The sequence below is a fragment of the Microcaecilia unicolor genome, chromosome 7 (genome assembly GCF_901765095.1).
Source record: "Microcaecilia unicolor chromosome 7, aMicUni1.1, whole genome shotgun sequence".
NCBI lineage: Eukaryota > Metazoa > Chordata > Amphibia > Gymnophiona > Siphonopidae > Microcaecilia > Microcaecilia unicolor.
Genome location: NC_044037.1, coordinates 116,245,483 through 116,271,088, shown reverse-complemented (window position 1 = coordinate 116,271,088; position 25,606 = coordinate 116,245,483). Strand labels below are relative to the sequence as shown.

The following is a 25,606-nucleotide window of genomic DNA, read 5'->3' as shown; positions in this document are numbered from 1 at the left end:
GCTACCGACGCTGCCATGGCTCTAACATTATGAGCCGTGACATGACCCTCAAGAGCCAGCCCAGCCTGGGCGTAAGTGAAGGAAATGCAATCTGCTAGCCAATTGGATATGGTGCGTTTTCCTACAGCCACTCCCCTCCTGTTGGGATCAAAAGAAACAAACAATTGGGCGGACTGTCTGTTGGGCTGTGTCCGCTCCAGATAGAAGGCCAATGCTCTCTTGCAGTCCAATGTGTGCAGCTGACGTTCAGCAGGGCAGGAATGAGGACGGGGAAAGAATGTTGGCAAGACAATTGACTGGTTCAGATGGAACTCCGACACAACCTTTGGCAAGAACTTAGGGTGAGTGCGGAGGACTACTCTGTTATGATGAAATTTGGTGTAAGGGGCCTGGGCTACCAGGGCCTGAAGCTCACTGACTCTACGAGCTGAAGTAACTGCCACCAAGAAAATGACCTTCCAGGTCAAGTACTTCAGATGGCAGGAATTCAGTGGCTCAAAAGGAGGTTTCATCAGCTGGATGAGAACGACATTGAGATCCCATGACACTGTAGGAGGCTTGACAGGGGGCTTTGACAAAAGCAAACCTCTCATGAAGCGAACAACCAAAGGCTGTCCTGAGATCGGCTTACCTTCCACACGGTAATGGTATGCACTGATTGCACTAAGGTGAACTCTTACAGAGTTGGTCTTGAGACCAGACTCAGACAAGTGCAGAAGGTATTCAAGCAGGGTCTGTGTAGGACAAGAGCGAGGATCTAGGGCCTTGCTGTCACACCAGACGGCAAACCTCCTCCATAGAAAGAAGTAACTTCTCTTAGTGGAATCTTTCCTGGAAGCAAGCAAGATGCGGGAGACACCCTCTGACAGACCCAAAGAGGCAAAGTCTACGCTCTCAACATCCAGGCTGTGAGAGCCAGGGACCGGAGGTTGGAATGCAGAAGCGCCCCTTCGTCCTGTGTGATGAGGGTCGGAAAACACTCCAATCTCCACGGTTCTTCGGAGGACAACTCCAGAAGAAGAGGGAACCAGATCTGACGCGGCCAAAAAGGAGCAATCAGAATCATGGTGCCTCGGTCTTGCTTGAGTTTCAACAAAGTCTTCCCCACCAGAGGTATGGGAGGATAAGCATACAGCAGACCCTCCCCCCAGTCCAGGAGGAAGGCATCCGATGCCAGTCTGCCGTGGGCCTGAAGCCTGGAACAGAACTGAGGGACTTTGTGGTTGGCTCGAGATGCGAAGAGATCTACCAAGGGGGTGCCCCACACCTGGAAGATCTGTCGCACTACACTGGGAATTGAGCGACCACTCGTGAGGTTGCATAATCCTGCTCAACCTGTCGACCAGACTGTTGTTTACGCCTGCCAGATATGTGGCTTGGAGCACCATGCCGTGACGGCGAGCCCAGAGCCACATGCTGACGGCTTCCTGACACAGGGGGCGAGATCCGGTGCCCCCCTGCTTGTTGACGTAATACATGGCAACCTGGTTGTCTGTCTGAATTTGGATAATTTGGTGGGACAGCCAATCTCTGAAAGCCTTCAGAGCGTTCCAGATCACTCGTAACTCCAGAAGATTGATCTGCAGATCGCGTTCCTGGAGGGACCAGCTTCCTTGGGTGTGAAGCCCATCGACATGAGCTCCCCACCCCAGGAGAGACGCATCCGTGGTCAGCACTTTTTGTGGCTGAGGAATTTGGAAAGGACGTCCCAGAGTCAAATTGGACCAAATCGTCCACCAATACAGGGATTTGAGAAAACTCGTGGACAGGTGGATCACGTCTTCTAGATCCCCAGCAGCCTGAAACCACTGGGAAGCTAGGGTCCATTGAGCAGATCTCATGTGAAGGCGGGCCATGGGAGTCACATGAACTGTGGAGGCCATGTGGCCCAGCAATCTCAACATCTGCCGAGCTGTGATCTGCTGGGACGCTCGCACCCACGAGACGAGGGACAACAAGTTGTTGGCTCTCGTCTCTTGGAGATAGGCGCGAGCCGTCCGAGAATCCAGCAGAGCTCCTATGAATTCGAGTTTCTGCACTGGGAGAAGATGGGACTTTGGGTAATTTATCACAAACCCCAGTAGCTCCAGGAGGCGAATAGTCATCTGCATGGACTGCAGGGCTCCTGCCTCGGATGTGTTCTTCACCAGCCAATCGTCGAGATATGGGAACACGTGTACCCCCAGTCTGCGAAGTGCCGCTGCTACTACAGCCAAGCACTTCGTGAACACTCTGGGCACAGAGGCGAGCCCAAAAGGTAGCACACAGTACTGGAAGTGACGTGTGCCCTGCTGAAATCGCAGATACTGTCTGTGAGCTGGCAGTATCGGGATGTGCGTGTAGGCGTCCTTCAAGTCCAGAGAGCATAGCCAATCGTTTTCCTGAATCATGGGGAGAAGGGTGCCCAGGGAAAGCATCCTGAACTTTTCTTTGACCAGATATTTGTTCAGGGCCCTTAGGTCTAGGATGGGACGCATCCCCCCTGTTTTCTTTTCCACAAGGAAGTACCTGGAATAGAATCCCAGCCCTTCTTGCCCGGATGGCACGGGCTCGACCGCATTGGCGCTGAGAAGGGCGGAGAGTTCCTCTGCAAGTACCTGCTTGTGCTGGAAGCTGTAAGACTGAGCTCCCGGTGGACAATTTGGAGGTTTTGAGGCCAAATTGAGGGTGTATCCTTGCCGGACTATTTGGAGAACCCACTGATCGGAGGTTATGAGAGGCCACCTTTGGTGAAAAGCTTTCAACCTCCCTCCGACTGGCAGGTCGCCCGGCACTGACACTTGTATGTCGGCTATGCTCTGCTGGAGCCAGTCAATAGCTCGTCCCTTGCTTTTGCTGGGGAGCCGAGGGGCCTTGCTGAGTCGCACGCTGCTGACGAGAGCGAGCGCGCTGGGGCTTAGCCTGGGCCACAGGCTGTCGAGAAGGAGGATTGTACCTACGCTTGCCAGAAGAGTAGGGAACAGTCTTCCTTCCCCCAAAAAATCTTCTACCTGTAGAGGTAGAGGCTGAAGGCTGCCGGCGGGAGAACTTGTCGAATGCGGTGTCCCGCTGGTGGAGCTGCTCTACCACCTGTTCGACTTTTTCTCCAAAAATATTATCCGCACGGCAAGGCGAGTCCGCAATCCGCTGCTGGATTCTATTCTCCAGGTCGGAGGCACGCAGCCATGAGAGTCTGCGCATCACCACACCTTGAGCAGCGGCCCTGGACGCAACATCAAAGGTGTCATACACCCCTCTGGCCAGGAATTTTCTGCACGCCTTCAGCTGCCTGACCACCTCCTGAAAAGGCTTGGCTTGCTCAGGGGGGAGCTTATCCACCAAGCCCGCCAACTGCCGCACATTTTTCCGCATGTGTATGCTCGTGTAGAGCTGGTACGACTGAATTTTGGCCACGAGCATAGAAGAATGGCAGGCCTTCCTCCCAAAGGAGTCCAAGGTTCTAGAGTCTATGCCCGGGGGCGCCGAAGCATGCTCCCTAGAACTCTTGGCCTTCTTTAGGGCCAAATCCACAACTCCAAGGTCGTGAGGCAACTGAGTGCGCATCAGCTCTGGGTCCCCATGGATTCGGTACTGGGACTCAATCTTCTTGGGGATGTGGGGATTACTTAATGGCTTGGTCCAGTTCGCCAGCAATGTCTTTTTGAGGACATGATGCATGGGTACTGTGGACGCTTCCTTAGGTGGAGAAGGATAGTCCAGGAGCTCAAACATTTCAGCCCTGGGCTCGTCCTCCACAACCACCGGGAAGGGGATGGCCGTAGACATCTCCCGGACAAAGGAAGCGAAAGACAGGCTCTCGGGAGGAGAAAGCTGTCTTTCAGGAGAGGGAGTGGGATCAGAAGGAAGACCCTCAGACTCCTCGTCAGAGAAATATCTGATGTCTTCTTCTTCTTCCCACGAGGCCTCACCCTTGGTGTCAGACACAAGTTCACGGACCTGTGTCTGCAACCGTGCCCGGCTCGACTCCGTGGAACCACGGCCACGGTGGGAGCGTCGAGAGGTAGACTTCCTCGCCCGCACCGGCGAAGCTCCCTCCGCCGACGTAGTCGGGGAGCCTTCCTGGGAGGCTACCGCAGTCGGTACCGCACGCAGCACCGACGCCGGAGACCTCACCCCGGGCAATGGGCCAGCCGGCGCCTCGCTCGACGGTACCGGTGGCGCAAGCACCCCCGGTACCGGAGGGGTAGGGCGCAACAGCTCTCCCAGGATCTTTGGGAGAACGGCCCGGAGACTCTCGTTCAGAGCGGCTGTAGAAAAAGGCATGTAAGCCGATGCAGGCGTCGGTCAGAGTCTGTTCCGGGTGTGGAGGCTGTTCCGGGCTGTCCAAAGGGGAGCGCATCGACACCTCTTGAACAGAGGGCGAGCGGTCCTCTCGGTGCCGATGCCTACTGGGTGCCGACTCCCTCGGCGACCCAGAGCTCTCGGTGCCGACACGGGAAGGGGACCGGTGACGATGCTTCTTCGACTTCTTGGGACGAAGCATGTCACCGGAGCTTCCCGGCACCGACGAGGAGGACGTAGAATCCAGCCGTCGCTTCCTCGGGGCCGAGACCGAAGGAGGTCGGTCTCGGGGGGGCTGTACCGCAGGAGCCCTCGGAATGGGGGGAGACCCACCCGAAGGCTCACCGCCACCAGCAGGGGAATGGACAGCCCTCACCTGCACTCCAGACGAAGCACCACCGTCCGACGACATCAGCAGCCGAGGAGGTCTCGATACCGACGCCGACGCAGCCTTCCGATGTCGCCCCGATGCAGAGGGCCGATGCCTCGATGCACTCGATGCAATCGGGGGCGAAGATGAAGGTCCAGGCGCCGCCGACGTCGAAGCAGTCGATACTCCCGGTGCCGATGCCGACGAAGAGCCCGAGAACAAAATGTTTCACTGGGCTAACCTCACTACCTGAGTCCGCTTTTGTAAAAGGGAACACAGACTACAGGCCTGAGGGCGGTGCCCAGCCCCCAGACACTGAAGACACGACGCGTGCCTGTCAGTGAGCGAGATTACCCGGGCGCACTGGGTGCACTTCTTGAAGCCGCTGGAAGACTTCGATGCCATGGGCGGAAAAATCGCGCCGGCGAGATCAAAACTCGAAATGGCGAAAATGGCACCGCAAAAATAGGGGGAAGAAAACTTTGACCGAGGCCTAAATAGGGCCTACCCCGACGACGAAAGAAAACTTACCGGGGCAAAGACTGGAAGTACGGGAAGGGAGAAAACCGTAAAGGTCTCCTTGCGACACCTTTTTTTTTTTTTAAACGAAGTCGATAAAACGACGCGCGAGGTCAACTTTGGGGCGCGAACGGCGAAACACGACCGTACCGAGCGCGGACAAAAGAAGACTGGCCGGCACGAGCCGGTTCGGCCGGGAAGACGGCCGCGCATGCGCGGTGCGCATCGGCGCGCGAGGACTAGCAAAGGACTTTGCTAGAAAGTGTTCTGATTGGAGGGGCTGCCGTGGACGTCACCCATCAGTGAGAACAAGCAGCCTGCTTGTCCTCGGAGAAAATTATTCCTACTGAGGAAGAATACACAAAGCTACATAGCCATTTCACAAGTTCTCTGGCACCCAGCCTTGCCCTTGTCTTTTCCTTGCAGGATTTCTAAGGCCCAGTCTTGCTTCTCCTCCTCCTCCTCCCTCATTGGCTCTCATGTCTGCAAGTCCATACCTTAATTTCAGAGTCAGACAGTGATGACTCCTCTAGAATTTGTAGGCTCAGTTGCCCTTCCTTTGTAAGTGACTCAGAATTTGAGGGGCCTGGCTGCCTGTGGTCAAAAGAACCCCAGGTCCTGGATCCTCTGTGGGGTGTCACTTGGTGTAGAGAACTGATCCTGTATCAGAAAACAAGAATAAAGGTGCAGTGTCACACTGCTGTTACTTCCACAGAGTTCTGCAATCACCATATAGTATATCACTGTGTTATCAGCAAACACCCTTAAAGATTACCACCCATCATGATCATCACTGATGTAATTTATAATCTGTACTAATGAACTCTCATAGCAGAATACAGTATAAAACAAAAACTATACATAATCATCCTAGATTTAAAACAAATCTAAGACAGATAAAAATAAAAGAACTGGTCCTCACTGCTGTGATAGACTGTGCTGTGTAAGCTGTACCTCTCTCTCTTCTCAATATTTTCACCTTTCTTGATTATGTGATACTTGTATTTAAAAAAAAGCGAGGCTACTAACCTGTAGCAGGTATTCTCCGAGGACAGCAGGCTGATTGTTCTCACGATTGGGTGAAGTCCACGGCAGCCCCAGGATCGGAAGATCTTCCTAGCAACAGAAGTTTGCTAGCTCTCGCGTGTCTCGAGCGAATCACGCATGCGCGACCGTCTTCCTGCCAGTAGCGCGAATGTGCTCCCCAGTCCAGTGAAAAGCAAAAGATAAGGGAAGACACAACTCCAAAGGGGAGGAGGGCGGGTTTGTGAGAACAATCAGCCTGCTGTCCTCGGAAAATACCTGCTACAGGTTAGTAACCTCGCTTTCTCCGAGGACAAGCAGGCTGCTTGTTCTCACGATTGGGGTATCCCTAGCCCCCAGGCTCACTCAAAACAACAAACACTGGTCAATTGGGCCACGCAACGGCGAGGACATAACTGAGATTGACATAAACAACTATAACTAAACTGGGAGTGCAGCCTGGAACAGAATAAAAATGGGCATAGGGGGGTGGAGTTGGATTCTAAACCCCAAACAGATTCTGCAGCACCGACTGCCCGAACCGACTGTCGCGTCGGTATCCTGCTGTAGGCAGTAATGATATGTGAATGTGTGAACAGATGACCACGTCGCAGCCTTGCAAATCTCTTCAATTGTGGCTGACTTCAAGTGGGCCACTGATGCTGCCATGGCTCTAACAATATGAGCCGTGACATGGCCCTTAAGAGTCAGCCCAACTTGGGCATAAGTGAAGGAAATGCAATCTGCTACCCAATTTGAGATGGTGCGTTTCCCGACAGTCACTCCCCTTCTATTGGGGTTAAAAGAAACAAACAATTGGGCGGACTGTCTATGTGGGCTTGTCCGCTTCAGGTAGAAGGCCAATGCTCTCTTGTAGTCCAATGTGTGCAACTGACGTTCAGCAGGGCAGGTATGAGGACGGGGAAAGAATGTTGGCAAGACAATTGTCTGGTTAAGATGGAACTCTGACACCACCTTCGGCAAGAACTTAGGGTGAGTGCGGAGGACTACTCTGTTATGATAAAATTTGGTATAAGGAGCATGAGCTACTAAGGCTTGAAGCTCACTGACTCTACGAGCTGAAGTGACTGCCACCAAGAAAATGACCTTCCAGGTCAAGTACTTTAGATGGCAGGAATTCAGTGGCTCAAAAGGAGGTTTCATCAGCTGGGTGAGAACGAAATCGAGATCCCATGACACTGTAGGAGGCTTGATAGGGGGCTTTGACAAAAGCAAACCTCTCATGAAGCGAACAACTAAAGGCTGTCCAGAGATAGGCTTACCCTCTACACGATAATGAAAAGCACTAATTGCGCTAAGATGAATTCTTAAAGAGTTGGTCTTAAGACCAGCCTCAGACAAGTGCAGAAGGTATCCAAGCAGGGACTGTGTAGGACAAAGAACGAGGATCTAGGGCCTTGCTGTCACACCAGATGGCAAACCTCCTCCATTTAAAAGAATAACACTTTTTCGTGGAATCTTTCCTGGAAGCAAGACCCGGGAAACACCCTCTGAAAGGCTCAAAGAGGCAACTTCTAAGCTCTCAACATCCAGGCTGTGAGAGCCAGAGACTGGAGGTTGGGATGTAGAAGCGACCCCTCGTTCTGGGTAATGAGGGTCGGAAAACACTCCAATCTCCACGGTTCTTCAGAGGACAACTCCAGAAGAAGAGAGAACCAGATCTGACGGGGCCAAAAAGGAGCAATCAGGATCATGGTTCCACGGTCTTGCTTGAGTTTCAGCAAAGTGTTACCTACTAGAGGAATGGGAGGATACGCATATAGAAGGCTTGTCCCCCAATGTAGGAGAAAGGCATCCGACGCTAGTCTGTCGTGACCCTGGAACAGAACTGAGGGACCTTGTGATTGGTCTGAGTGGCAAAAAGATCTACCAAGGGGGTGCCCCACGCTTGGAAGATCTTGCGGACAACCCTCGAGTTGAGGGACCACTCGTGCGGTTGCATTATCCTACTCAATCTGTTGGCCAGACTGTTGTTTACGCCTGCCAGATACGTGGCTTGGAGGAACATGCCATGACGGCAAGCCCAAAGCCACATCCCGACGGCTTCCTGACACAGGGGGCGAGATCCAGTGCCCCCCTGCTTGTTGATGTAATACATGGCAACCTGATTGTCTGTCTGAATTTGGATAATTTGGTTGGATAGTCTATCTCTGAAAGCCTTTAGCGCGTTCCAGACCGCTTGTAACTCCAGGAGGTTGATCTGAAAACCTGTCTCCTGGAGGGACCAACATCCCTAGGTGTGAAGTCCATCGACATGAGCTCCCCACCCCAGGAGAGACGCATCCGTAGTCAGCACTTTTTGCGGCTGAGGAATTTGAAAGGGACGTCCCAAGGTCAAATTGGAGCGAATTGTCCACCAATGTAGGGATTTGAGAAAAACTGTGGACAACTGGATCACATCTTCCAGATCCCCCGCAGCTTGATGCCACTGGGAAGCTAAGGTCCATTGAGCTGATCTCATGTGGAGACGGGCCATGGGAGTCACGTGAACTGTGGAGGCCATGTGGCCGAGCAATCTCAACATCTGCCGAGCCGTGATCCGCTGAGACGCTCGTACCCAGGAAACCAGGGACAGAAGATTGTCTGTCCTGGCCTCGGGGAGGTAGGCATGAGCAGTCTGGGAGTCCAGCAGAGCTCTTATGAATTCTAGTCTTTGAACTGGGAGAAGGTGGGACTTTGGATAATTTATCACAAACCCTAGTAGCTCCAGCAGTTGAATAGTCACCTGCATGGACTGTAGAGCTCCTGCCTCCGAGGTGTTCTTTACCAGCCAATCGTCGAGATAAGGGAACACATGCACTCCCAGTCTGCGTAGAGACGCTGCCACTACTGCCAGGCATTTCGTGAACACTCTGGGTGCAGAGGTGAGACCAAAGGGTAGCACACAGTACTGAAAATGCAGTGTTCCCAGACGGAATCGAAGATACTGCCTGTGAGCTAGCAGTATCGGGATGTGAGTATAAGTATCCTTTAAGTCCAGAGAGCATAGCCAATCGTTTTGCTGAATCATGGGAAGAAGGATGCCCAGGGAAAGCATCCTGAACTTTTCTCGGACCAGATATTTGTTCAGGGCCCTTAGGTCTAGGATGGGACGCATCCCCCCTGTTTTCTTTTCCACAAGAAAGTACCTGGAATAGAATCCCAGCCCTTCCTGCCCTGGTGGCACGGGCTCGACTGCACTGGCGCTGAGAAGGGTGGAGAGTTTCTCTGCAAGTACCTGCTTGTGCTGGAAGCTGAAAGACTGAGCTCCCAGAGGGCAATTTGGAGGTGAGATCAAATTGAGTGCGTATCCTAGCCGGACTATTTGAAGAACCCAACGGTCGGAGGTTACGAGAGGCCACCTTTGGTGAAAAAACTTTAACCTCCCTTCGACCGGCAGGTCGTCCGGCACAGACACTTATCTCGGCTATGCTCGCCTGGAGCCAGTCAAAAGCCCGTGCCTTGCTTTTGCTGAGGAGCTGCAGGGGCCTGAGGAGGTGCACGCTGTTGACACGAACAAGCGCACTGGGACCTAGCCTGAGCAGGCTGGCGGGCAGGTGGATTGTACCTACACTTATTATAAGCGTAAGGAGCATTCCTCCTGCCCCCATAAAAACGTCTACCTGTTGAGGTAGATGCTGAAGGCGTCCGGTGGGAGAGCTTGTCGAATGCGGTGTCCCGCTGGTGGAGCTGCTCTACCACCTGTTCGACCTGCTCACCAAAAATGTTAACCCCCCTCCCCCCCCCCCCCCGGCAAGGAGCATCCGCAGTCCGCTGCTGGACTCTATTCTCAGGTCAGAGGCACGCAGCCATGAGAGTCTGCGCATCACTATACCCTGAGCAGCGGTCCTGGACGCAACATCAAAAGTGTCGTAAACACCCCTGGACAGGAATTTAGGACACACCTTCAGCTGCCTGACCACCTCCTGAAAAGGCTTGGCCTGCTCCGACGGGAGATTATCGACCAAGTCCGTCAGCTGCCACACATTGTTCCACATGTGGATGCTTGTGTAGAGCTGGTAGGATTGGATCTTGGACACGAGGATAGCAGAATGGTAGGCCTTCCTCCCAAAAGAGTCCAAGAGTCCTAGACTCCCGCCCCAGGGGCGCCGAGGCATAATCTCTAGTACTCTTGACTTTCTTGAGAGCCAGATCCACAACGCCAGAGTCATGAGGCAACTGGGTCTTCATCAATTCCGGGTCCCTGTGGATCTGATACTGGGACTCAATCTTTTTGGGAATCATGGGGTTACTTAATGGTTTTGCCCAGTTCGCCATCAATGTCTGTTTCAGGACATCATGAAGGGGAACAGTGGACGACTCCTTAGGTGGCGAAGGATAGTCCAGGACCTCGAACATCTCAGCCCTGGGCTCATCCTCAGTAACCACTGGGAAGGGAATGGCCGTAGATATTTCCCGGACAAATGACGAGAAAGACAGACTCTCCGGGGGAGAAAGCTCTCTCTCTGGTGAAGGAGTGGGATCAGAAGGAAGGCCACAAGACTCCTCGTCAGAGAAATATCTTGGGTCTTCCTCTGCCTCCCACGAGGCCTCACCCTTGGTATCGGACACCAGTTCACGAACTTCGGTCCGAAGCTGAGCCCGTCTCGACGCTGAGGAACTAGGTCCTCGATGGTGGTGCCGAGAAGAAGACTCCCGCGCCGCCGGCGACAAAGCTCCCTCCAGTGACGTCGACGGGGAGTCAACCTGGGTGGCAGCAGAGGCCGATGCCGCAAGCGGTAATGGCGTCGCTGTCCTCACCACGGGCGGAGAGCCAACTGCCGCATCTCTCAACGGTACCGCGGCGCAGGCACCGACGGTACCGGAGCAGATGAACACAGCAGCCTTTCCAGGATCCCTGGAAGAATGGCCTCGAGGCGCTCGTCCAGCGTGGCTGTCGAGCAAGGCACCGGCGACGAAGTCAGAACCTGTCTGGGGCACGGAGGCGGTACCGGGCTGTCCAGACCAGAGTGCATCGACACCTCCTGTATGGAGGGTGAGCGGTCCTCCCGGTGTCAACGCTTTGCGGGTACCGAATCCCTCGTTGTCCCGGAGCTCTCAGTACTGTGTCAGGAAGGCGACCGATGGCGATGCTTCTTCGCCTTCGCTCTAAGAACGCCAGTGGTACCTCCCGGTACCGAAGAGGACGCCGTGGAATCCAGACGTCTCCTCGGGGCCGGGTCCGAAGGTGGTCGGTCCCGGGGGGTCTGTACCGCAGGAGCCCTCAAGGCAGGTGGAGACCCACTTGATGGCTCACTGCTACCAGCATGGGACCTCTGGACAGCCATCACCTGCGCTCCGGACGTTGATGCACCCTCCGATGCCGACATCGATACCGGCGATGACCTCGGTACTGCTGGCTCCGCTGACATCGAAGGACCGGACAAGGCTCCGAACAGAACCTTCCACTGAGCCAATCACGCCGCCTGAGTCCTCTTCTTGAGCTGGAGGCATAAAGTACACGCGTTAGGGAGATGACCAGCCCCGAGACACTGAAGACACGAAATGTGCCTATCAGTGAGCGAGATCGTCCGGCTGCACCACGTGCACTTCTTGAAGCCGCTGGTAGGCTTCGATGACATGGGCGGAAAAATCACGCCGGCAAGGTCAAACGTGATGATGCCGAAAAAAGGGCACCAAAAAGGGGAAAAAGACCCGTACGGGCGGCAAAAAAAAAGCCACTCACGCCAAAGAAAGAAAACTTACGGGAAACTTCTACGAAAGTAAACGGAAACAAACCAAAACTTTTTTTTTTGAAAGAAACACACGAGAGTGAAGAAACAAGCCGAAAATGCGAAAAACGCGGCGAAGAACGCAGTGAAGGCCTCTCTGGGGCAGAGAACGAACGATATACGGCCGTTCTGAACCGCGGAAAAAGAGAGACTGGGGAGCACGTTCGCACTATGGGCGGAAAGACAGTCGCGCATGCGCGATTCGCGCAAGACACACAAAAGCTAGCAAACTTTGGTTGCTAGGAAGATCTTCCGATCCTGGGGCTGCCGTGGACGTCATCCAATCGTGAGAACAAGCAGCCTGCTTGTCCTCGGAGAATTAAAAAATTCACACTCTCTTTAGTCTATAATGCCAGTTCCCTGGAAGAAATTGCTATGGTAAACGTGTGACCAGAACATGGTGATCACTAAAGCTGGAGTGCGTATTCTAACTTCCCTAACCCGATACTGCCAATCAAAAGCTGTAAACTTCTCCATTCCAGTTACGTTTTGAAGGTCACTATAGAAGACAGTTTTTTAAAATATAAATTACTAGATCATTTTATTCCCCTATTAACTCCACCCTCCACATCTTCACAGATGAAAAATGATACAGTGACACTGAGACATGCACACAGACATTTGGAAGACATACGCAAACAAAGGGACAGATTAGCAGAATGGCATTCAAAGATACACATAAAAAGAGAGGGAGAGAGAAAAAGAACAGAGACAGAAAGACAGAGATACATGCAGACTCTACAAAAATGGAAAGACACCAAAAGAAAAAGCAATAGAAACAGGTAACTAACAGAGGGGCAGAAATATGCTTGCAGATGCAGCTATTAACTGAAAGAGACCCATACAGACTCACATCAGTAGACAAAAACATATACACTGACAAAAAAGGGCATGCACAAGAGTTACCTGGATTGCACATGCTCCAAGCTAGGTTCCACAGGTGAAGGTTCAGAGTGGGGCAGGCTCATGACAGGAGGGGTTCCACCAGTGGAAAAGGGAAAGATCTCCTTCTTCAGGCAAGGCAAAGTAAAGGTGTTATACCCCAATTCCCGGCTCACCTCCACACTGCATATCGTGTGCCGCCGCTGCCGACCTGGTTGGGGCCGGAGGGAGCCTGCAATCAAAAAGGAAGTAGGGGAAGAGGCTACAGAAGGGAAATTGGGGCAGGAGTAGCTGCGGCCCAGGCGGGGTTGAAACAGCAGGGGTCGTGGGTCACCTGTAGGCTCTTGTTCATTATCTGCAGAGCTCCACTCCTGCCAGGAACTCTGTGACCTCCATTGGTGGATGGGTGGCCGGCAGCTGACCTCCCCACCCTCCCTCCTTCTCATCCTGCTGTGAAGGATCTTAAAGTCCTGGATGGAAGAAGATGAGGAAAGGGAAGATGATGATGCCTGGGGCTCAGAGATGGCGATTTTAACTTCAATGTTCATGCCTGGCTGACCAGGGCTGACTTGGGCTCCTGGAAGAGGATCCTGGACAATCACTTCTTCATGGAGAACTGCTGTCCCTTCTCCCTCAGTGTATAAGTTGGCTTCTCTCAGAGGAGAGGAAGTTGCCCCTGAGGCAGTAGGTAACGGAGAATCAGAATGTGTGGGGTCACTGGTAGGATCAGAAAGGGCCCACTTGTTCTTGACAGGAGTAAGCAGAATTTCAGCAAAGGTCTCCAGCTTGCAGCGCATACTGTGGAATAGGGGGCCAATTCGCCAGCCTTGGTAACACTTGCTTCCTGTTTCCTGGGGTGAACTGTCCCCCACTGGTGGAGTCAGGAGTCGAAGCTCAGGTGTTGCTCTCTCGTTGTTGGAGGATTCTGGGAAAGTCAAGAAGACAGAGGTTAAAGGTTGAGGAAAAGATTTCTCACCCTATATTACTTCTAACTACTGGGGACCCCCAGTTCCTTTCTTATGATTTTGGCACTGCAATCACCTTGCCTAGGTCTCAAGATAAAAAAAAAAAAAAAAAAGAAAAAATAACATTCTCTCAGCTACACAAAATGAAATCCATAAAGACAGTACGGCCGTGAGCAGGGCTCCTTCCCCACCTGCTTCTACTACGTCCTTACTTCACAGAACTGACAGTTGGTGTAAATGGAAGTTAACTGGCCTAGTGAAAGCCACAAAACACCTTTCTTATTTTTTTCAGCGAATATAGGGTATGTGGATTTCCACATTTTTAGCTTTGTATCCCTATCACCTAACCTCTAAGAAAAATCAGTTTTTGGAGGGGGAGGCAGTACACCCACTGCCTCCTCCAGTATTCACAAACATTTGTTTTCTACATGATTGCACAGACCACCTTTCCCAAGAACATTGTTCAACATTGGCCTGATCAAGTGTCGCACACTTAACTTCAATCTCTATCCTTTCTACTCTCTTTTCTTTATCATCACATATTGTAGTTCCTTTGTCTCTCTCTCTGTTTTTGATTTTTGTAAACCACTTTGCCATTGTTCTCAAAAAGCTGCATATTAAAATTAATAAACCATGAACCACATGTACGTAACAGATGCACCCCCCACCCACACACAGACAGAAAGAGGCAGGACTACACACAGAGATAAAACTACATGCAGAGACAAAACTGAGCACATAAAATGAAGTTACTTATCTGTAGTAACTTTATCTGATGACAGCAGGACTTGAATCCTCACACATAGGTAATGTCACCGATAGAGCACAGCACGGGAAAAAGTACCTCAGCAACTTTTCTTGAAGTGTTTGGGCTGCTTATTGCCCATGTGTGCCTGTTCCTGCCTGCTGCTGTCATGTGGGGCTTCCTCAGTCTTTTACTAGCTGGAAGAATACAACTCCTCCTTGAGAAGGCTGTGAGGATTCAAGTCCTGCTGTCCTCAGAGAAAATGAAGATACATACCTGTAGCAGGTATTCTCTGAGGACAGCAGGCTGAATATTGTCACTGATGGGTTGTTGTCTGCGACGGCCCCAGGAGAGTGGAACTTTCCTCAAAGCATAGAACATTCGGGAAAGCGACGTCGCGCGGACCCAGATGCACTGCGCATGTGTGAGGGGCTTCCCGCTGGCAAAGCGAGCGTGTCACGTTCAGTTAGTAAAAACCAAAAAAACATATAGACAGAGAAAACAACTCCAAAGGGGAGGAGGGTGGGTTGTGACAAAATTCAGCCTGCTGTCCTCGGAGAATACCTGCTACAGGTATGTATCTTCATTTTCTCCGAGGACAAGCAGACTGAATATTGTCACTGATGGGGTATCCCTAGCTCCCAAGCTCGCGCAAAACAATAAACACTGGTCAATTAAGCCTCGCAATGGTAAGGACATAATTTAGATTGACCTGAAAGAAACACAGCTAAGTGAGAGTGCAGCCTGGAACAAAACAGAAATGGGCCTAGGAGGGTGGAGTTGGATTCTAAATCCCAAACAGATTCTGCAGCACAGACTGCCCAAACCGATTGTCGCGTCGGGTATCCTGCTGAAGGCAGTAGTGAGATGTGAATGTGTGGACTGATGACCACGTCACTGCCTTGCAAATCTCTTCAATGGAGGATGACTTCAAATGAGCCACTGACGCAGCCATGGCTCTGACATTATGAGCCGTGACATGGCCCTCTAAAGTCAGCCCAGCTTGGGCATAAGTGAAGGAAATGCAATCTGCTAGCCAATTTGAGATGGTGCGTTTTCCGATGGCAACTCCCCTCCTATTGGGATTGAAAAAAACAAACAAACAATTGGGCACACCACACCACACCTCACCAAAACAACAATAATCAAAACAATGGAAAAACTACCCCGTGGGGACAAACATACCATAAAGGAAAGAAAGGACATAAACCTACACAACAAGAGAACAGACAACTTAAGAAAATCATCACAACTACGAACATAAAAGACCCTTACCAAACAATTCAGGTGGGATACATAAACGCCAGATCAGTAGTAAATAAAACAACAACAATAACTGACTGGATCACAGCAGACAATCTTGACCTAGTACTCATCAGCGAAACCTGGATCCACGATCACAAAGACCCTATAATCCTAGAACTCTGCCCACCAGGCTACAAAATTACGCACTGGACAAGGAAAGAAAAAAGAGGAGGTGGAATAGCTCTAATCCACAGATCCCACTTCACCGTAACAACAACTGCGGAGTCTATCACACCAAAACTCGAAATTGCCTCAGTTAGAATCCACCACGTTAACCTGCTCGACCATCTAAACGTAGTCCTGTTTTATAGACCGCCAGGAAATTGGCAAGAATGCCAATCAAACTTTATGGTTTTCATATCAAATACATGTGTATACAACTCCAACCTACTCATAATAGGGGGCATAAACCTACATCTGGAAGACCCTAATGCAACCAATGCACGTGACTGCAAGGACTTCCTACAACTATGGGACCTTAACTTGCCTAATATGCAAGCTACGCATGTCAAAGGACATACAATTGACCTCATCACATACAAACTTTCCTTAGACTCAAATTTTATACTAACAGATACAAAATGGACGGCCTCTCCATGGTCAGACCACCATAAATTAAACGCAGCCTTACAATGGCGGAAAAAGGACACGCACCCCAAACAAGAAAGCACAACCTACACCACTAGAGGACAGATTGATCCAGATACATTCTGGCAACAGATCTACAAAAACGAATGGCTAGTACAGACAGACTCTAAACACTATCTCCAAAACTGGGACGACAGATGCAGGAACATACTAGACGAAACTGCACCACTACAAACAAGAAACACACAAAGACACAGCTCAATACCCTGGTTCAACGATGAACTGAAAAAACTAAAAACACAAGTCAGGAGACTCGAACGTGCATGGCAAAAAAATGAACGACCATACACTCCAAGCTTGGAAACAAATGCAAAGAAAATACAAATACACAATAAGACAAACCAAAAGAGCATACTACAAGACCAAAATAGGACCAGACTACAAAGACGCACACAAACTCTACCAACTTGTGAATAAACTAATAGACACCACACAGGTGACCACAGACAGCACAGACACCCCACTGGCAGACCAACTTGCCAAATACTTCAATGAGAAAATGATAAAACTTCGATCCACATTACCACACAATACCAATGATCACGAAAAATTTATGGATTGCCAGGACCCTACTCCCGGAGAATACCCAGCAGATCGAACCTGGAATGACTTTGATCTACTAACCGAAGAAACCATCATTCAAGCACTGAACAAATTCTCCAAAACCCACTCCAAACTGGATATTTGCCCCAGTAGCCTAATAAGGTTCGCCCCCAAACGCTTCATAACAGACCTTACATCACACCTGAACTACATGCTACAACACGGACGTTTCCCCAAGGACAAAGGAAATATATTACTTACGCCCATACCCAAAGACTTAAAGAAAAAAAATCAAATGACACATCCAACTATCGACCAGTAGCATCCATTCCCCTGATAATAAAACTAATGGAAGGTATGGTAACCAAACAACTCACCAATTACCTAAACAAATTCACAATACTACATGAATCACAGTCAGGATTTCGATCCAACCATAGCACTGAAACAGTGCTAACCACTCTAATAACCAAATTTAAGCAACTAATTGCAACTGGAAACAATGTGCTACTCTTACAATTCGATATGTCCAGCGCGATAGACATGGTCAGCTACCAAATAATCTCGAACATCCTAGACTACTTTGGGATTGGAGGAAACGTACTAAGATGGTTTACAGGCTTCTTAACAACAAGAACCTATCAAGTGATCTCCAAATCAAAAACATCAACACCATGGAAACCTGAATGCGGAGTAGCACAAGGATCACCGCTCTCACCATCCCTTTTTAACTTAATGATGACACCGTTAGCCAAATCGCTATCCAACCAAGGACTCAACCCGTACATATACGCAGACGATGTTATGATATACATCCCGTTCAAACAAGACATAACCAAAATCACAAACAGCCTCCAAACAATGAACTCATGGGCGGACGCATTCCAACTGAAGTTAAACGCAGAAAAAACATAATGTCTCATCCTGTCTTCACAATATAACACAAACAAACCCAATACCATAAACACCCCAGACTACATCCTCCCGGTCTCAGTCAGCCTGAAAATTCTGGGAGTCACAATTGACCGAAATCTCACACTCGAAGACCATGCGAAAAATACAGCAAAGAAAATGTTCTACTCAATGTGGAAACCTAAAAGAATCAAACCTTTCTTGCCAAGGGAAGTTTTCCGCAGCCTAGTACAATCAATGGTGCTAAGCCATCTAGACTACTGCAATGCCATCTATGCCAGATGCAAAGAACAAATCATTAAGAAGCTTCAAACCGCCCAAAACACAGCAGCCAGACTCATATTTGGGAAAACGAAATATGAAAGCGCCAAACCCCTAAGAGAAAAACTACACTGGCTCCCATTAAAAGAACGAATTGCGTTCAAAGTTTGCACCCTGGTCCACAAAATCATTTACGGGGAAGCCCAGACCTATAAGTCAGACCTAATGGACCTGCCTATTAGGAACGCAAAAAGATCATCATACACATTCCTCAATCTCCACTATCCTGACTGTAAAGGGCTAAAATATAAATCCACTTACACGACCAGCTTCTCATACATCTGCACGCAGCTATGGAACGCACTACCGAAGACAATAAACACAACGCAAGACCTAACCATTTTCCGAAGGCTAATGAAAACAGAGCTTTTCAAGAAAGCATACCATAAACATCCACCTTAAATACTAAACAACAACACTATACATGATCTATACAAAACCGAAATCTTATCACAGGACAAGCTCTACCACCTTAAACCTTATGTCAAATAAGGTCTCTCTATAGTCGATGACCTGATGTAGGTTATAATCCAATTATTACTCAGGAACCTTCATGCAATACCATAACGTATTATTATTTACCATGTATGTATGCACATGGTATATATATATATATATACCATGTTCTGTTCCATATATGTTATGTTCCATGTATGTTACCATGTATGTATGAACCTTAACACAATACTATTTGTAATGCTGTTACCCAGAAATGGCAACCGCCATTACGGCAAATGTAAGCCACATTGAGCCTGCAAATAGGAGGGAAAATGTGGGATACAAATGCTACAAATAAATAAATAAATAAGTAAAAGCGAATGCTACATACCTGTAGAAGGTATTCTCCGAGGACAGCAGGCTGATTGTTCTCACTGATGGGTGACGTCCTCGGCAGCCCCTCCAATCGGAATCTTCCTAGCAAAGTCCTTTGCTAGCTCTCGCGCGCCCGCGCGCACCGCGCATGCGCGGCCGTCTTCCCGCCCGAAACCGGCTCGAGCCGGCCAGTCCAGTATGTAGCAAGACAATACACTTCAAGGGAAGACACAACTCCAAAGGGGAGGCGGGCGGGTTTGTGAGAACAATCAGCCTGCTGTCCTCGGAGAATACCTTCTACAGGTATGTAGCATTCGCTTTCTCCGAGGACAAGCAGGCTGCTTGTTCTCACTGATGGGGTATCCCTAGCCCCCAGGCTCACTCAAAACAACAACCATGGTCAATTGGGCCTCGCAACGGCGAGGACATAACTGAGATTGACCTAAAAAATTTACCAACTAACTGAGAGTGCAGCCTGGAACAGAACAAACAGGGCCCTCGGGGGGTGGAGTTGGATCCTAAAGCCCAAACAGGTTCTGAAGAACTGACTGCCCGAACCGACTGTCGCGTCGGGTATCCTGCTGCAGGCAGTAATGAGATGTGAATGTGTGGACAGATGACCACGTCGCAGCTTTGCAAATTTCCTCCATGGTGGCTGACTTCAAGTGGGCTACCGACGCAGCCATGGCTCTAACATTATGAGCCGTGACATGACCCTCAAGAGCCAGCCCAGCCTGGGCGTAAGTGAAGGAAATGCAATCTGCTAGCCAATTGGATATGGTGCGTTTCCCTACAGCCACTCCCCTCTTGTTGGGATCAAAAGAAACAAACAATTGGGCGGACTGTCTGTTGGGCTGTGTCCGCTCCAGATAGAAGGCCAATGCTCTCTTGCAGTCCAATGTGTGCAGCTGACGTTCAGCAGGGCAGGAATGAGGACGGGGAAAGAATGTTGGCAAGACAATTGACTGGTTCAGATGGAACTCCGACACAACCTTCGGCAGAAACTTAGGGTGAGTGCGGAGGACTACTCTGTTATGATGAAATTTGGTATAAGGGGCCTGGGCTACCAGGGCCTGAAGCTCACTGATTCTACGAGCTGAAGTAACTGCCACCAAGAAAATGACCTTCCAGGTCAAGTACTTCAGATGGCAGGAATTCAGTGGCTCAAAAGGAGGTTTCATCAGCTGGGTGAGAACGACATTGAGATCCCATGACACTGTAGGAGGCTTGACAGGGGGCTTTGACAAAAGCAAACCTCTCATGAAGCGAACAACTAAAGGCTGTCCTGAGATCGGCTTACCTTCCACACGGTAATGGTATGCACTAATCGCACTAAGGTGAATCCTTACAGAGTTGGTCTTGAGACCAGACTCAGACAAGTGCAGAAGGTATTCAAGCAGGGTCTGTGTAGGACAAGAGCGAGGATCTAGGGCCTTGCTGTCACACCAGACGGCAAACCTCCTCCATTGGAAGAAGTAACTCCTCTTAGTGGAATCTTTCCTGGAAGCAAGCAAGATGCGGGAGACACCCTCTGACAGACCCAAAGAGGCAAAGTCTACGCTCTCAACATCCAGGCTGTGAGAGCCAGGGACCGGAGGCTGGGATGCAGAAGAGCCCCTTCGTCCTGTGTGATGAGGGTCGGAAAACACTCCAATCTCCACGGTTCTTCGGAGGACAACTCCAGAAGAAGAGGGAACCAGATCTGACGCGGCCAAAAAGGAGCAATCAGGATCATGGTGCCTCGGTCTTGCTTGAGTTTCAACAAAGTCTTCCCCACCAGAGGAATGGGAGGATAAGCATACAGCAGGCCCTCCCCCCAATCCAGGAGGAAGGCATCCGATGCCAGTCTGCCGGGGGCCTGAAGCCTGGAACAGAACTGAGGGACTTTGTGGTTCACTCGAGATGCGAAGAGATCCACCAAGGGGGTGCCCCACGCTTGGAAGATCTGGCGCACCACTCTGGAGTTGAGCGACCACTCGTGAGGTTGCATAATCCTGCTCAACCTGTTGGCCAGACTGTTGTTTACGCCTGCCAGATATGTGGCTTGGAGCACCATGCCGAGACGGCGAGCCCAGAGCCACATGCTGACGGCTTCCTGACACAGGGGGCGAGATCCGGTGCCCCCCTGCTTGTTGACATAGTACATGGCAACCTGGTTGTCTGTCTGAATTTGGATAATTTGATGGGACAGCCGATCTCTGAAAGCCTTCAGAGCGTTCCAGATCGCTCGCAACTCCAGAAGATTGATCTGCAGATCGCGTTCCTGGAGGGACCAGCTTCCTTGGGTGTGAAGCCCATCGACATGAGCTCCCCATCCCAGGAGAGACGCATCCGTTGTCAGCACTTTTTGTGGCTGAGGAATTTGGAAAGGACGTCCCAGAGTCAAATTGGACCAAATCGTCCACCAATGCAGGGATTTGAGAAAACTCGTGGACAGGTGGATCACGTCTTCTAGACCCCCAGCGGCCTGATACCACTGGGAGGCTAGGGTCCATTGAGCAGATCTCATGTGAAGACGGGCCATGGGAGTCACATGAACTGTGGAGGCCATGTGGCCCAGCAATCTCAACATCTGCCGAGCTGTGATCTGCTGGGACGCTCGCACCCGCGAGACGAGGGACAACAAGTTGTTGGCTCTCGTCTCTGGGAGATAGGCACGAGCCGTCCGAGAATCCAGCAGAGCTCCTATGAATTCGAGTTTCTGGACTGGTAGAAGATGGGACTTTGGGTAATTTATCACAAACCCCAGTAGCTCCAGGAGGCGAATAGTCATCTGCATGGACTGCAGGGCTCCTGCCTCGGATGTGTTCTTCACCAGCCAATCGTCGAGATATGGGAATACGTGCACCCCCAGCCTGCGAAGTGCCGCTGCTACCACAGCTAGGCACTTTGTGAACACCCTGGGCGCAGAGGCGAGCCCAAAGGGTAGCACACAGTACTGGAAGTGACGTGTGCCCAACTGAAATCGCAGATACTGTCTGTGAGCTGGCAGTATCGGGATGTGAGTGTAGGCATCCTTCAAGTCCAGAGAGCATAGCCAATCGTTTTCCTGAATCATGGGGAGAAGGGTGCCCAGGGAACGCATCCTGAACTTTTCTTTTACGAGATATTTGTTCAGGGCCCTTAGGTCTAGGATGGGACGCATCCCCCCTGTTTTCTTTTCCACAAGGAAGTACCTGGAATAGAATCCCAGCCCTTCTTGCCCGGATGGCACGGGCTCGACCGCATTGGCGCTGAGAAGGGCGGAGAGTTCCTCTGCAAGTACCTGCTTGTGCTGGAAGCTGTAAGACTGAGCTCCCGGTGGACAATTTGGAGGTTTGGAGGCCAAATTGAGGGTGTATCCTTGCCAGACTATTTGGAGAACCCACTGATCGGAGGTTATGAGAGGCCACCTTTGGTGAAAAGCTTTCAACCTCCCTCCGACTGGCAGGTCGCCCGGCACTGACACTTGGATGTCGGCTATGCTCTGCTGGAGCCAGTCAAAAGCTCGCCCCTTGCTTTTGCTGGGGAGCCGCGGGGCCTTGCTGAGGCGCACGCTGCTGACAAGAGCGAGCGCGCTGGGGCTTAGCCTGGGCCGCAGGCTGTCGGGAAGGAGGATTTTACCTACGCTTACCAGAAGTATAGGGAACAGTCTTCCTTCCCCCGAAAAATCGTCTACCTGTAGAGGTAGAAGCTGAAGGCTGCTGGCGGGAGAACTTGTCAAATGCGGTGTCCCGCTGGTGGAGAGACTCTACCACCTGTTCGACTTTCTCTCCAAAAATATTGTCCGCACGGCAAGGCGAGTCCGCAATCCGCTGCTGGAGTCTATTCTCCAGGTCGGCGGCACGCAGCCATGAGAGCCTGCGCATCACCACACCTTGAGCAGCGGCCCTGGACGCAACATCAAAAGTGTCATACACTCCTCTGGCCAGGAATTTTCTGCACGCCTTCAGCTGCCTGACCACCTCCTGAAAAGGTTTGGCTTGCTCAGGGGGAAGAGCATCAACCAAGCCCGCCAACTGCCGCACATTATTCCGCATGTGTATGCTCGTGTAGAGCTGGTAAGACTGAATCTTGGCCACGAGCATAGAGGAATGGTAGGCCTTCCTCCCAAAGGAGTCTAAGGTTCTAGAGTCTTTGCCCGGGGGCGCCGAAGCATGCTCCCTAGAACTCTCAGCCTTCTTTAGGGCCAGATCCACAACTCCAGAGTCGTGAGGCAACTGGGTGCGCATCAGCTCTGGGTCCCCATGGATCCGGTACTGGGACTCGATCTTCTTGGGGATGTGGGGATTACTTAGTGGCTTGGTCCAGTTCGCAAGCAATGTCTTTTTCAGGACATGGTGCAAGGGAACAGTGGACGCTTCCTTAGGTGGAGAAGGATAGTCCAGGAGCTCAAACATTTCAGCCCTGGGCTCGTCCTCCACAACCACCGGGAAGGGGATGGCCGTAGACATCTCCCGGACAAAGGAAGCAAAAGACAGACTCTCGGGAGGAGAAAGCTGTCTTTCAGGAGAGGGAGTGGGATCAGAAGGAAGGCCATCAGACTCCTCGTCAGAGAAATATCTGGGATCTTCTTCTTCTTCCCACGAGGCCTCACCCTCGGTGTCAGACACAAGTTCACGGACCTGCGTCTGCAACCGCGCCCGGCTCGACTCCGTGGAGCCACGTCCACGATGGGGGCGTTGAGAGGTAGACTCCCTCGCCCGCATCGGCGAAGCTCCCTCCGCCGACGTAGTCGGGGAGCCCTCCTGGGAGGTGGCCGCAGTCGGCACCGCACGCGGTACCGACGTCGGGGACCTCACCCCGGGCGATGGGCCAGCCGGCGCCACGCTCGACGGTACCGGAGGCGCAAGCACCGCCGGTACCGGAGGGGTAGGGCGCAACAGCTCTCCCAGAATCTCTGGGAGAACGGCCCGGAGGCTCTCGTTCAGAGCGGCTGCAGAGAAAGGCATGGAGGTCGATGCAGGCGTCGACGTCAGAACCTGTTCCGGGCGTGGAGGCTGTTCCGGGCTGTCCAGAGTGGAGCGCATCGACACCTCCTGAACAGAGGGTGAGCGGTCCTCTCGGTGCCGATGCCTGCTGGGTGCCGACTCCCTCGGCGACCCAGAGCTCTCGGTGCCGACGCAGGGAGGGGACCGGTGTCGATGCTTCTTCGACTTCTTCCGAAGCATGTCACCGGAGCTCCCCGGCACCGACGAGGACGTAGAATCCATCCGTCGCTTCCTCGGGACCGAGACCGAAGAGGGTCGATCTCGGGGGGGCTGTACCGCAGGAGCCCTCAGGGTAGGAGGAGACCCACCCGAGGGCTCACCGCCACCAGCAGGGGAATGGACAGCCCTCACCTGCACTCCACTCGATGCACCAACGAATTTGGAGCACCAAAACTTTAAGGGAGAAAAAATCTCGACCGAGGCCGAAAAGAGGCCTACCCCGACGACGAAAGAAAACTTACCGGGGCAAAAACTGGAAATACGGGAAGGGGAAAACGAAACCCAAGGGGGTTTTCGGAGCACTTCCCAACAAATTTACAGAACTTTTTCGAAGAAAAACACGTCAATATAAAACGGACGCGCGAGGTCGACTCTCCGGGGCTCAACACGACAAAAACACAGCCGTACCGAGTGCGGACGAAAGAAGACTGGCCGGCTCGAGCCGGTTTCGGGCGGGAAGACGGCCGCGCATGCGCGGTGCGCGCGGGCGCGCGAGAGCTAGCAAAGGACTTTGCTAGGAAGATTCTGATTGGAGGGGCTGCCGAGGACGTCACCCATCAGTGAGAACAAGCAGCCTGCTTGTCCTCGGAGAATATAGGGCTTTGTCAGCTCCACGCAAAAGACCAAAGCTCTCATACAGTCCAAGGTGTGCATCTTGTCCTCACCAGGGTGGGTATGTGGACGGGGAAAATATGTTGGCAAGACAATTCACTGATTCAGATGAAACTCCGACACCACCTTCGGCAAGAACTTAGGATGAGTGCGGAGGACTACTCTATTATGGTGGAATTTAACATAAGGTGCATGGACTTAGTAGGGCTTGGAGCTCACTGGCTCTATGAGCTGAAGTAACAGCCACCAAGAAAATGACCTTCCAGGTCAAGTACGTCAGATGGCAGGAATTCAGTAGCTCAAAAGGAGCTTTCATCAGCTGGGTGAGAACAACGTTGAGATCCCATGACACTGGGTAGCCTGTTACCAAGAGAGAAGGACCTAAGGGAGATGAAGTTGGACTCTAAAACCCCAAACTGAATCTAGAGGACTGTCTGGCCAACCCTACTGTCATGTCAAGCGCACTTATCTAGGCAGTAGTGGGATATGAATGCATGCAGAAATGTCTATGTTCCAGCTCTGCAAATCTCTTCTATGGAGGATGACCTGAAGTGGGTTACTGATGCAGCCATAGCTCGGACATTAAAGGGTCATGTTATAGTTAATAAAGTCAGCTTAGCCTGGGCATAAGTGAAGGAAATGCAGTTAGCCAACTGGAAAGTGTGCATTTGTGGATGGAAGGGGTCAATGAAACAAAAAGCTAGGTGGACTTTCTATAGGCTTTAGTCTGCCTGAGATAGAATATA

The 25,606-nt window shown here is 51.3% G+C and overlaps 1 protein-coding gene across 2 annotated transcripts in view; it reads right to left on the bottom strand.

The window, feature by feature from the left end:
- The window catches only part of PRR14 (proline rich 14), a 332,780-nt gene that overhangs the window by 136,865 nt on the left and 170,309 nt on the right, over nt 1-25,606 (bottom strand). For both annotated transcript variants that reach the window (XM_030210463.1, XM_030210462.1), the window contains exons 6-7: nt 12,832-13,732; nt 5,668-5,830 (exon numbers count right to left, since the gene is read on the bottom strand). In XM_030210463.1, coding sequence (XP_030066323.1) covers nt 5,668-5,830; nt 12,832-13,732 — 1,064 coding nt within the window. The remainder of the gene's footprint in view (nt 1-5,667; nt 5,831-12,831; nt 13,733-25,606) is intronic.